We start from the raw sequence: 12,290 nt of genomic DNA, 5'->3' as shown, positions 1-12,290 counted from the left end.
CTTGGCAATCCACAACACAGCACCGACGACGCTTTGGGCTCCTGTATGTACAAAAAAAGAAACTGGGTCAAATGAGGAGTGACTATGAGCCCTGAAGGCACCACCAAATTCCTGCTGCTGTTCTGTGGGTTTCGCCTTTGTAGTGGCACGGAAATTGAGAAAATGGCTTTGTTGTGTAGAATGTTGTTTAAACCTTAAGTGGGTTTGTGAGGTGGCCTGATGGCTTGGAGGTCAGAACACTGAGCTGGAACTGCTGAGATTCTGGTTTTGAATCTTACGTTTCAGCCACCTATGATTGAACTGGGTTCTCAATTGTAGTGAGAGTGAGTTTCCTAGTCTCACCCGGGTCACCAATGACTGAACGCACACACACAAACCACAACGTTAAATGGTGTTCTCACGTGAATTGGCTAAATTCCAGCTCTGAGATTTATAATGTAACTTTAAATGTCATGCGACGGACATTACTGTGGCAGCACGGGTGGGAAAGTGCTGCATCCTGTGTGGAACAGAGGTCACTTGAAGCACGGTTGGCACCTTACGGTGCGATAGAAGTTCAACATATAGTACATACAAGGGATTTTGTAGGTAGTTATGTCTGATGACGTGATGCTGATAGCAACATTGGGATCAAATTGTAGAAAAATATAATTTAAATACCCGAAGAGTGGTTTGTGTGTGTGTGTTTGCTTTAGATTAGCGAAGTATGGGTATGATTGTGCTGTCCACGCATCAGAGTAGCGAGTATTGATCGCTTGCCCCTTCGATTTTCGAGTCTGAAGTGCTGCTTGTCATTCCAAAATTATGCAAGTGTTCCACTGAATTCGAGCACCGCACACTCACAAGTTCACTTGGACTCATGTACACATATTTGACATTAATAATAATTATGAAAATACCCCATCAGATATTGTGCTTTTAATCAGAAAGCTATTCACAAAATATTTGTGGACATCCAGATTGAGACGCAAACCTACCAGTAAAAGCATTGGAGGTGGGGTTAGGGGTTTGTTTATGGTCAGTGGGAAGGGCTGGTATTAGTCGTAACTTGCTTGTTAGTTCGGGCAGGTTATGGTCAGTGGGAGTTAAAGTAGTGGCTGATTGGCCAGTTGGTTAGGGTCATTGGGACAGGGTAATGTTTAGGGGGCCTATTTACTCGGCCCTAAAATGTATTTGCCCTCTTGAAACTTGTGATTTGTTTTGTTTTTTGTCCTGTTTTGGTTTCTGGTGTTTACAACATTGTTCAGTAATGTACACCCTTTGCATATCTTCCACACGAAGCCCGGATGAGAGGTCATGTACATTTTTCACTGTCTTCCACATCCTCCCTGCCTGCCTGCCTCTCCTCTCTCTCATCTCACTCCATGTACTGTCCTACCTCTTGTCCGCATCTCCATTCCCCTTGACGCACTCTGCTCCAGTCACCGAAACATTCTATCGAAGTCCCCCCCCCCCCCAACCTTGGCTCCAGTAGGCAATCACTTAACTCTCTTGTACTGCACCCATGGCCTGGACCTCTTTTCCTCCTGCCATCTGTGCCTTCAGCTCCCTGCCCCTGTTGAGGTCCAGGCTCAAGAACTTCCTCGTTTTCCCTATAGCTATGCTCTTCTTCTTTTTCATCTGCCTATGACTGTCTATATGAAAAAATCAGTTTGTCCACTGGTTATGTACGAAATCCTGAGATGTGGTCACATTTGAATGCTTTATAGATTCACATTAAGTTGTATTGTTAAGTTGCCCAAGCACTGTATTCAATCGCTGATCTCATGCCAGTGTGTGTCAGGCGTTGCATTGCAACAGTCTTCGCCCACACTCATCAGATGGGTGCTCACCCTTGGAAGGAATTCAGCAAAGGGGCAGTCCCGTAATTTCAGCAATTACATGTGACGCGCTCCAAATTTGGCCGCAGTACAGGCACACTGTAATTTACTTCGGTACATATATACACGTGCAGGATTCATGGTGCATATGCAATAGCTTAAAAGTCACCGCACGATTCCCGAGTGAAACATCGTCGTCTTTTTTGAACAGCGACAGCTTAAATCTGTGCAATCTCACATCTTCAGTGGACCGTGCCAACATTGGCATGAAATTGAGAAGTTTAACGAGTGATGCGTTTTGATGTTGTTATGGGGAGGTTTATCAGCAGGTGATGTGCTTTGGGATGTGCAACCAAATGGGATGGCTTGGAAGAGGCCTTCATCCAGCAGTGGATACATCATGGCTGATGATTATGATGATGTATCGGGCGGCTTAACAGTGGATGATGTGCATAGGGACGCATGACAGTGAGGAATGGTGACGATTTCCGGAGACCTTCATTCAGCAGTGGATAGATCATGGCTGATGATGGTGTTGTATAAGGAGGCCTCAGTGGATGTTGTATATTGTGGTGGAGAGGTGGTGCCAGATGGTTAGCACACTAACTACGAATCTGTTGACCGGAGTTTAATTCTCGGCCACGGCTATCAGCGGCAAGTGATATAACCTGAACCGGTCCTGGGGCACGCTTCCTTTTTATGAATTCAGCACTGAGTAGCATGGTGAGGTATGGTCAAATGGCCCCAACATCTGACACATCATGAGGGAGGTCTTCGTCCAGTAGTCAATTAAAAACACTGGATGTTATTGTTATTCTCCACTGCAGCGGAGTGCGTATCGGGTGGTCACTTGTCCACACGCCGTGGTGTTGCTTTTCGCAAACCGTCGCGTTCGAATCGAATTGCTCCCACTGTCGGACGATGGGTCACTATCGCTGACATTGAGAGGTAGAGCGGTCCATTTAAACCGCGCGTTTACAGATATTTATTTTTTAATATCTGCTCAGCAGTGAAACGTTTCCCTGCGCGCTTGGCAGCTGAAAGCCTGCGCTTGCGCTTTGCACGTGAAATAACTGATGGCGCAGTTTTGCCGAGGGTGCATGGCAGCGTTGGCCGGTGGCCCTATTGTTCGTGCAGAGCGGAAAGGAGGGGGAGTGGCAACGTCTATTGTGGTGAGTCTGCCGAGAGCCAAATTAATTGAATTCCTCGTCTGTGGATGATAATCTGCTTAATGCGAGCAGCTGATGGCTCGCCTCCCCGAAGCTGTGCACGCTGCTCATGGAAAGTGCGCTTTTAAAAAGAAGTAAAATAACCCAAGAGGCGTCCGGGTGGATGGAAGATCGGAGTGCTGAGCTGCCACCGCAGAGGTCCGTGGCTCCAGTTCCGGGTTTTAATTTGCCGATGATTACATCTGGTTCTCAAGTGTGGCGAGTGGATGGCCTGAGCTCGGTCACCAATGCCTGCTCGCGCGAAAAAAAGTATCGCGGCAAATCTGGTTCTGCGCTTAAGATGGCTACATTACAGCTCCTGAGATTAAAGTATTTGTTTCGCTGTCATTTGAAGCAGAGGGAGTGGGAATATGGATTCGACTGCTGTGTAAACCAGAAGTTTTCTTAAAGAGATATCGGGGGTAGCTCTTTAATATCCACTTCCATGGAGCGTTTTCTTGACACCGAGAGATGCATAGCTCTGCAAGAGATCCGAGCGGATACTTTGTCTCCATGCCATGCTGCTGATCGTGCAAGCGGAATCAAAAGATGAGATATATACAAATAAAATACGAGCCCATTTTTCTTTAAAACGCAAGTTGAGCACTTGCCTTTTTATTGAATCGTTTAATCAAGCTACCGCGTGACCATGCGTTTTTAGAACATTTTCTAAAAACAAGGGGTGTTGACTTGTGGATAATTCACAGACATAAAACTTGCACGAGTGTGTGACTGCGAGAATTCTCACCATGCATCTCTGTCTGCGTGTGCCTCGTAGCGTCTTTAAAGGGATGGATCACATCTGAGAGGTCATCCACGGAAGAGATGGAATGATGTGATCCGTCCACATGCAGGTGTAGGATTATGGCATAGGATCGTGGTGGTTTGGTGGTGGGTAATGGCTTTCATCCAGCAGTTGCTTGATCATGGCTGGTGATGATAAGGGTACTTGAACAGATCAATGTGTGGGGTTTGTTTTGGGTCTAGTTAACATTGTTTGGTTGGATTTTAGTCCTTAATCAACTCGTGTGCAGCAGGTACTGGGTGTGCTCGATCGCTGTATCACAGGAGATGGTGGTGGCTTTGAGAGGCCTTAATCCGGCATCAGATTGTGCATAGCTGCCGATGATGACAATGATTATGAATGATTGCTCCAAAAACACAACATACCAACGTGTTTCAAAGCAGACCGCTGTCAATCAGTGATCAGAAGGGTGGATACTGGTAAGGAATGTGTAACAACAGCTCTTAAGTGCCCAAAGAATAGTGGGCATGCTTGGAATTACACTGAGGGACAGAAAGAGGAACACGTGTCGGAAGTTGAACACTACACATTGATTACTAAGAAAAGCAAGACCGGTTTTGGCAGGACGTGCCATAGCTTGCAGATAAGTTTCAAATAAATTCCCTCTGGGAAAATTACAGTTAATGTTGCCTCTTAACATTTTCCCTGCATCTAACATTCACTGTGGCTGGCCTCATGAAAAAAGTAACATTGAGGTCTCACGGTGTTTGTCTTTTCTTGAATTGGTCTTGTAATTATCGTCATAGCGACGCTGTGCACGCATCTCCTGTGTGAGTTCTTGTCACCTTTTTGGTAAACGTGGTGCTCGCCAAACGTTTGACCCAAAACCAGAACGGGCGGCACCGTCCTGGCCACGCGCGTACAAACACGGCCTTCCTGTAAATTCGGTTTGGGAAGCGCGGCCAATTGCATGGCAGCAGCAATGGGTCGCTTCGTGAAGGGCGAATTCTGAGAATCGGCGCTTAAAACGATTCGCGCATTGCGGCGATAATCACCGCGGGGGAAATATTTCAACTCGGAGGAAAGTTAGCACGTACAGTATTTCCCTATCGGTTTCCGGCAGCGATCTGCCCTGCCGCGGAGTGTAGTTTACAGGAACTCTGGCTAGTTCATATAAAACTAAGTCACCAGCTAAATTATTACAGGTAGTGACTGTGCAAATTGTACAACTATTCACGGTCATCCTGAGTTTTTTGCTATACTCTATAGGTTTCCCTCGCTTTACGGCAGTTCCGTTTGTGCAATTTCACATGCACGTAGTTGAATTAACTTGTATGCGGCTATATGGTCGGATATGGGACACCATTGTGTCTACTCTATGCGCTACTCGGCAGACAGCTGTCTCGTTATGCATTGTGGTTTGGGTGACTGTGCTATGTACTATGCTGCTACCACTCAGTCATGCATTTTCTCTCGTGCTGCCTGCATACACGCTACTTGCTGTCGTTGTTGTGGCGCATATAATCTGCCATTTAACCGTGCTTGTTATGGCTGCTTAAACGTCCTATTAGCCCTCTCCCTAGACCATCGATGAGGCAGAAAAGGACTGCCTCACGCTTGAAGTAAAGTTGGAGATTGTAGTAGAGCGTGCAGGAAGTGACGAGGGGCCGGCTGCGCCCGATATTGCGTATTAACCTTGGCGAGTCGACGGTACGCGCCGGCAAAAACAACACGGGCAAAATCTGGAGTTCTGCGATGCATTCTACGCCGCTGTCTGCCAAGAGGCGACAACAAAAGTGAGGCGTCTGTCGTTCGAGAAGATGGAGTTGATGTCGGGGCGATGGATGGAAGACCAGAAGCAGTAGAAATGGATCTCTCCTCTTCCGCAATCTGAGCCAAAGCTACGAAGCTGTACGAACGCCTGCAGCAAGAGAGGTGGCTCTGAAGAGTCCTTCGTGGCTGGTAAGGGCTGGTTCTACAATTTTAGTAATCGTCAAAATTTGCACAATTTGCAAGGCCACTGGGGAATCTGCAAGTGCAAATCGTGGAGCTGCTGCTCCATTTTCGGAGGAGCTGCAAGCCATAACAACTGTTGAAGATTGCATTGCAAAACGAGTCTTTAATATGTACGAAATCAAGCTTTTCTTTAAGCGTACGCCATCTAGGACCTATATTCTTGGTTCTTTCGGTAAAGTCACATAGAAGGGAAATAATAAAATAAAAGAAATATAAAACAAGATTTTTTATATATTATTTTATTATTTCCCTTCTACGTGACTTTACCGAAAGAACCAAGAATATGAATCCCTGCAGTCACGAAAGCTTTAAATAAAAATCTAGGACCTACTTAAATAAAGAAGAGAAAGGTGCAACCGGTTTGAAAGGTGTGAGGAGACAGGATGACTCCCCTATTATGCAGTACTTCACCTATTCTGGAGTTTGCAGTTCGTCTCTACAGTGAACCGATTCGCACAGTTGGCTACGTACGGTGCAAAATAAGTTCATGCTTACATACATACCTACATAGTTTGACGGCGCAGTCACCTTGACACTGCCCGCCATGTTCCGTGTCGGCTGAGGCAAGCGCCCACTGTCGAGAGACGCCGAGAGTCTCTCCGAAGCAGCACTCGAGAAACCCATCGACTTTCGGAGGCCACGCCACTGGCCTATAGGCCGCCGGGAGAGTCCGCGAGATGCCCTTCCAGCAGCAGCTCTTTTCGTTTCAAACCCTTGAAGACATCTGGAGCCCTGTGGGAGAGGGGGCGGGGGGCACCTGCTGGTTTTGGACAAACTACCTGAATCCTGTAGACCTCTTTGGGTCCGGGCTGAATGGTGGATCTGAGGTTTGGAGGGACTTTTGAATTGAAAATTCGACGTCCTTTCTGAACCACTTGGAACGAGACACGCCGGGTTTTGCCGATGCTCTCAACTCTGTTATTGGCGCGTTTCGAGTTTGTGTCGGAGGTGGCCGTTGCTTGCAAGAGCCGTTATGGCCTCAAAGTGCACCTGGCCTGGCACAGGCGCCGTGGTGATGCCACCGTCACTTAGTGGCGAATGGCGGGTATTGGTATTGGTGGACTGCACGAGAGGGAAATATTTTAGGTTGGAAATGGAGCACCCTTCACAGTAACGTGTGAGAACTCCCGACCTCTTCAAAGACGTCTGGCGAGTATTGAATAGTAGGACAACTACCCTGAGGGCACTGGTTAAACCAACCGTTTTGAACCCATGTGCTAATAAAATACTTTTCAAAATTAAAGTTATAGTTCTGTACTTAATTGTATCCTCATAAATTTTGATTTAAAGCTTTCGTGACTGCAGGGATTCATCTTCTTGGTTCTTTCGGTAAAGTCACGTAGAATGGAAATAATATATGATATTATTATATGACTTTATAATATTATATTATTTTATTATGTTTTATTTTTATTATTGTATTATTTCCATTCTACGTGACTTTACCGAAAGAACCAAGAAGATGTATCCTCATAGTGTGCCGTTTTAACGCTCTAGCTGGTGGGGGAGAGGGGGGGCTGGGGGTTAGCGGTGGCTGGGTGGGTGGTGCGAACGTCCGAGAGCGGCTGATAACATGTACTTCCCTTCCTGCCGGTGCTGCCGGCAGCACCGGCGAGGCGATTCCGGTGTGGTGAAGCCTCGAGCTTCCTCCTCGGTCCTCGGTGCCACCAGGTCACATGATGATGATGATGCGGCGTTGATACGCGTGTTGCTCGCACAAACTTATTGCAACTCAGATCTGTTAAATAATGACAAACCCCATGCGCTGCAACAACAAAAAATTGCCTGTCAGAAAAACAAGGAACAGTTTCCAGCAATGCATGAACAAAGGGCTCTGCCTTGTTCAGACTACCAGCCCAAATGGACTGAATGTGTGGCCATATTTGACCCGATTGCATACAACAGACTTACAAAACACGTCAATTCTCACGCGCACAATCTGACGCGTTGTACCGCGAGCGTACTCGTCGGTACGAATTGACGAATCTGTACATCGTTACCGAGTTAACGCCAACGTTACACAATTGCCACAACGATCGGGAACGAGCCCGAACAATGGCGGGGAATCGGCTCTGCATTGTCCGATCGAGAGGAAGTTATTTCTTAAGTCAAGCGCAGGGCCGCCGAGCTGCGCCCGGCATTTATATGGAACACTTTAGCGGCGAGATTGCACGCAAATCCCAAACATGTGACCGGAACTTCAACTCGCAAGAAGCTGCGCGCTCTCCCGAGCTATTGCCAGGTGTTCCCCCCGGAGGGTTTTGTGTCAAGCTCACATCGGGAAACGACAGGCCTTTCCCTTGGTTTTCACACATAGGTACATAACGAGACGTCGGTGAATTGATTAAAGGCAATTCTTCCGCTCCGTCATACTTGCATTGAACCACGTGCGTGCGTGTGTCGGTTAATTACGATTTACGAAGATTGTTGCGTAAACGAAATCTGCAGGTGCGAGATGAATTGTTACGTGTGCGCGATTGCAAGGGACATGATGGTTTTGGGAAGCTTGAATACAGCAGTGGCTAGATCATAGCTGATGATAACATGACGAAAAGAGCAGACAATACGATGTGAGTGGGAAACAATCCGTGTGAGATAGCAAAATAGAATTGATTCTTGAATGGAGATCCCCAATTGCTGAATTGTAACGTACCTATACAGTATAACAATGTAATTTATGTATTGGAAGTTTGCATGTGGGAAGGAAGCATAGAAAAGCCACCACACGTTCGAGGGCATAACACTCGATGGTCCGCACAGACAGGTTTGCTAACCCACTTGTGGTGTACAGCTGCCTTCTGGCCATGCGGCAGCAGCCCAGAGCTGTACATGCGCGCACACACGTGCAAATCTACACGAACCACCAGACCTTGCCTTCCCAAGTGCTGGACCACCGGTGCTTTAGAATCGGAAACCTTTATCCTGGAGGAATCCGATGAGCTATAAATCTATTTTTAGCAGATATCCAGTTGGGGCGGGTCAGAACGTTACAACAACAGACAATACAAAAACGCGATAGGAGTGCAAAGTATAGGAAAGGGAAGCTTAATCTCTAGAAATGCATAAATAAAACTGAAACTATACTTTACATTTGATCAAAGTAAAGCCCACTGAGCTGTTGGCAATTTTTGTTGAGACTCGACCTGGCCACAAATGATAGCTCAACGAAGTGGCTTATCATGATGTGAAAATGTAGAGCACTCAAGCAATCCAAATAATGTTCACCGCGTGGCTGAGGAGGAGCACCGGACGGTGAAATCACAACGACCACACAGCTGCTGCTGCTGTTGCGATAGCTAAAACACGAACTGACAATGCGCGTTGTGGACCCAAGCGACGCCGCTGCCGCCAACGTATCTTCTGTCCGGGCCACGGTTATGCTAACGACGGCTGGGAGGGCACGAGGTTGTTTTTTGCCGATTCGAAAGCCGCTGAGAGCCCTGTGGGTGAAAGCGATTTGGGCTGGTTGGGGGGAGTGGCGACTTCGCCCAGCACCCGCACGCGATCCTGCCAGTCAGGATTAGAATCTAAATGTGTATTTATACTGGAGGAATCCGATGAGCTATAAAGCGCTTTTTCACAGATAGGGCGGGTCAGAACTTTGCTGTCCAGCCGGCTGCAACAACTCTCTGGCTCGCATTGCTGCACCGTGCCCGCTTGCTGTTGTACATTTTTATTGGAGCCTTTCTAAAAATACTACGTATTTGTTTTTTGCGTTTCGATTTACATTACAGTCGTGTTTGAAATGCCATTTGATCTTGTTTGTTCACTTGTAACCAAGCCGTCCCAGTGTGTTTGTGTGATTTATGCGAATAAAGCGGAACTGCGAGTTTGAGTCTGCGACCTAGTACCCCAACTAATTCTAACCATAACATTAACCCCACTCGTAACTTCCTCCTCAATACTCACTCAAAATCAAGCCCGAGTTCCAACCCAAACCATAACCCTCATTCTCGCCTCTTAATCTTCCAGCCCTACCAAAACCACAACCCTCATTCCATCCCCCGAAACTTAACCCCTGACCTTAGCCCCGACTCGAACCCTAACCTCTAATGCTTTCGCCACCTTTTGTCTCCTGGCAGCCGCCTCTGATACAAGCGATATTCAATGGGGACCCCGATGAGGTGCGGGCTCTCATCTACAAGAAGGAGGACGTCAACGCCTTGGTGAGTGTCCCAAATTCTCACGCCCGGCAACGCGTTACAACCATTGATTATTTTCGCCGCCCTCTGCACACTGCTATGGAGCTCCCGGAACAGCCTGTGACAGATGGCCTGTCTCATACGTGATGGTTACCCGTCCAAGCACCGTCCAGGCTCTGCCCTGCTCGGCTTTCGAGATCTGATATGAGATCCAGCGCAATATTGGTGATTTGATCCATAGACTTTGGTTTACAATTGTCAATATTTATTTTCTCGCTCGATTTCACTTGTCCACCTGGCTTTTCTTGCCAAACCAGAAATTCCAGACTAGCCCTCTAGCCCTACTGAGCCGGCGTGGGTGCAGTTAATCTGAGCCCCCAGCCGTATCTGGGGGCCGGGTGGTGGGGGGGGTGGTTGAGACCTCAGATCTTGTGTCTGAACACAGGACCGCATCGGTCAACAGGTGCCTATTACCCACAGTTCCTCCTATTGTGTTCAACCTCTGCTCTCCGACGCGTATTCGGGTTGTACCGCGTGTTGCTCGCCACGATGTTCTGCGTTTCGCCTCCCCTTCTGGGAGCTTCTTCGTGAACTGAATTGAGCAATAAGAGCACAGTCGGAAATACAGTTGAGAAAAAAATAAACTCCATGGTAAAAGCAACCATGGTGCAATGTGTGTTTAGACAGTGTCCAAATGCAACCGCATCTCAGGAAGCTGCAACCGAGACTGGGCATGTTTATTTTAAAGAGAAAGGCATTCACTTGTAGGGAGTCTCGGTGAAAGAGGAAGGTCTTGATCCTCGACTTGAAAAGGAGCATTGAGTCGACACTCCAGATGGCTGCAGGGGGGGTGGGGAGTTCCAGACAATTTGGACAGCAGAGCAGAATGCGCGAATACCTGGCTTGCTGGAGCAGAGAGTGCGTGGAGGAGAGTAGAATGAGAGGACAGAGGCCTGGGAGAGCGTGTGGAGGGGGATTAGAGTGAGGGAAAAGGCTGGGAGAACACTTCCGATTAGCATTATCGGCTACATACGGTCCGAAAGACGTTTAATATACATACAGAGCGTGTGGAGGGGAGTCAAGTGAGACAGGAGGGCAGAGGCAGGCAGGATCTGTGGAGGATCCTCAAGATGGTGTGATCTTGATATTTGTCCGGAATTAATTTGGGAGCCAGCGGGAGTGATCGGGGTTATTTTGGGTGACGTGGTCTACAGCCAGTACAATTCTCAGCCGCCTTTTTCTCTCCAGTGGCGATGTTTACACACACTGACTCGTACTCATTGACGCCTAAGTCCACCTTGGGGAGGCCCACGACTGGTCCAGATGATCATCACTGGTGGTTAGCCTTGTGCGGGAATCGAACTCGGCCGCCGGGTTCATAGCGAAGCGCACTAGCCATTACACTACCGCTCCCCACGATATTCTCACTATATATACACACACGTGTGTGGGAAGCCACGTGTTGATTGATGTGGCTTGATCATGTAATTTTTATATTATGTAACTATGATGGTGTAATTTATTTCAGGACTCGGAGAAAAGGACCCCCCTACATGCCGCGGCCTTCCTCGGTGACCCCGACATCATCGAGCTCCTTATCCTCTCCGGTGAGTGGGGCGACCCCTGAAGACACCGTGGAGTGTTGGAGAAGATCAACAACATTCGTCAACATCTGTTGTCTTGTGTTGTCAGTTACTCGTTGATAATCACGTTCCTTCATTTGTAACTCTTTCCAACTAAGCAACACATTCCTGCGGAGGGAGCTGGTAGGAACGTTGCGTTGCTCGGTCAATGGCCAGGGTCAACGGCGGCGTGGTGTTTTCCGCAAATATGCCCGACTGTGATGGCGGGCACAAGCCGGCGTGAGTAGGTTAAACGTTGAGTTTTATAAGGGCACCACGGGGTGACCAGCCCCTCCCCACCCTCCCCACCCAGCCCCTCCCCACCCTCCCCTCCTTGCACGACGGACGGACAGACACTATAATCCCCTGTGGGCTGGTGTAACCAGGAGGTTCCTACCAGTATGACAGCGTTTATCCACCTACTCCGTCTGTCTGGGCCATACGTAAAACAATGGGGCACAGTAACTCTGGTAAAGATGATGCACTAGAGCCCAACTTTAATCTTAAAACTAAACTAAGCTATAAACTATTTTTTATTTTACCAGGTAAGGCCCACTCAGCTAATGTAGCTCTCTTTCAGAAGAGACCTGACCTCAAATGATAGCTCGATCAAGTGGCTTATAATGTGGAAATTTCTATCAACGAAATACTCGAAATGTGGAGGGGAGAAAATGCAAACTCCAAATGTACAACAGGCGTCAGGGTCGGGATCGAACCCGCGACCTCCTGCATACCAG

The 12,290-nt window shown here is 47.8% G+C and overlaps 1 protein-coding gene across 4 annotated transcripts in view; it reads left to right on the top strand.

Annotated features, from left to right (window-relative positions):
• The window catches only part of LOC144724678 (serine/threonine-protein phosphatase 6 regulatory ankyrin repeat subunit A-like), a 58,542-nt gene that overhangs the window by 3,038 nt on the left and 43,214 nt on the right, over positions 1–12,290 (top strand). For all 4 annotated transcript variants that reach the window (XM_078603988.1, XM_078603985.1, XM_078603989.1 and 1 more), the window contains exons 2-3: positions 9,872–9,955; positions 11,460–11,538. In XM_078603988.1, coding sequence (XP_078460114.1) covers positions 9,872–9,955; positions 11,460–11,538 — 163 coding nt within the window. The remainder of the gene's footprint in view (positions 1–9,871; positions 9,956–11,459; positions 11,539–12,290) is intronic.

This window comes from Lampetra planeri, chromosome 21 (genome assembly GCF_965212315.1).
Source record: "Lampetra planeri chromosome 21, kcLamPlan1.2.h2, whole genome shotgun sequence".
NCBI classification, from domain to species: domain Eukaryota; kingdom Metazoa; phylum Chordata; class Hyperoartia; order Petromyzontiformes; family Petromyzontidae; genus Lampetra; species Lampetra planeri.
Note: the sequence above shows the minus strand (reverse complement) of the source record. Positions and strands in the feature narration are given on the sequence as shown.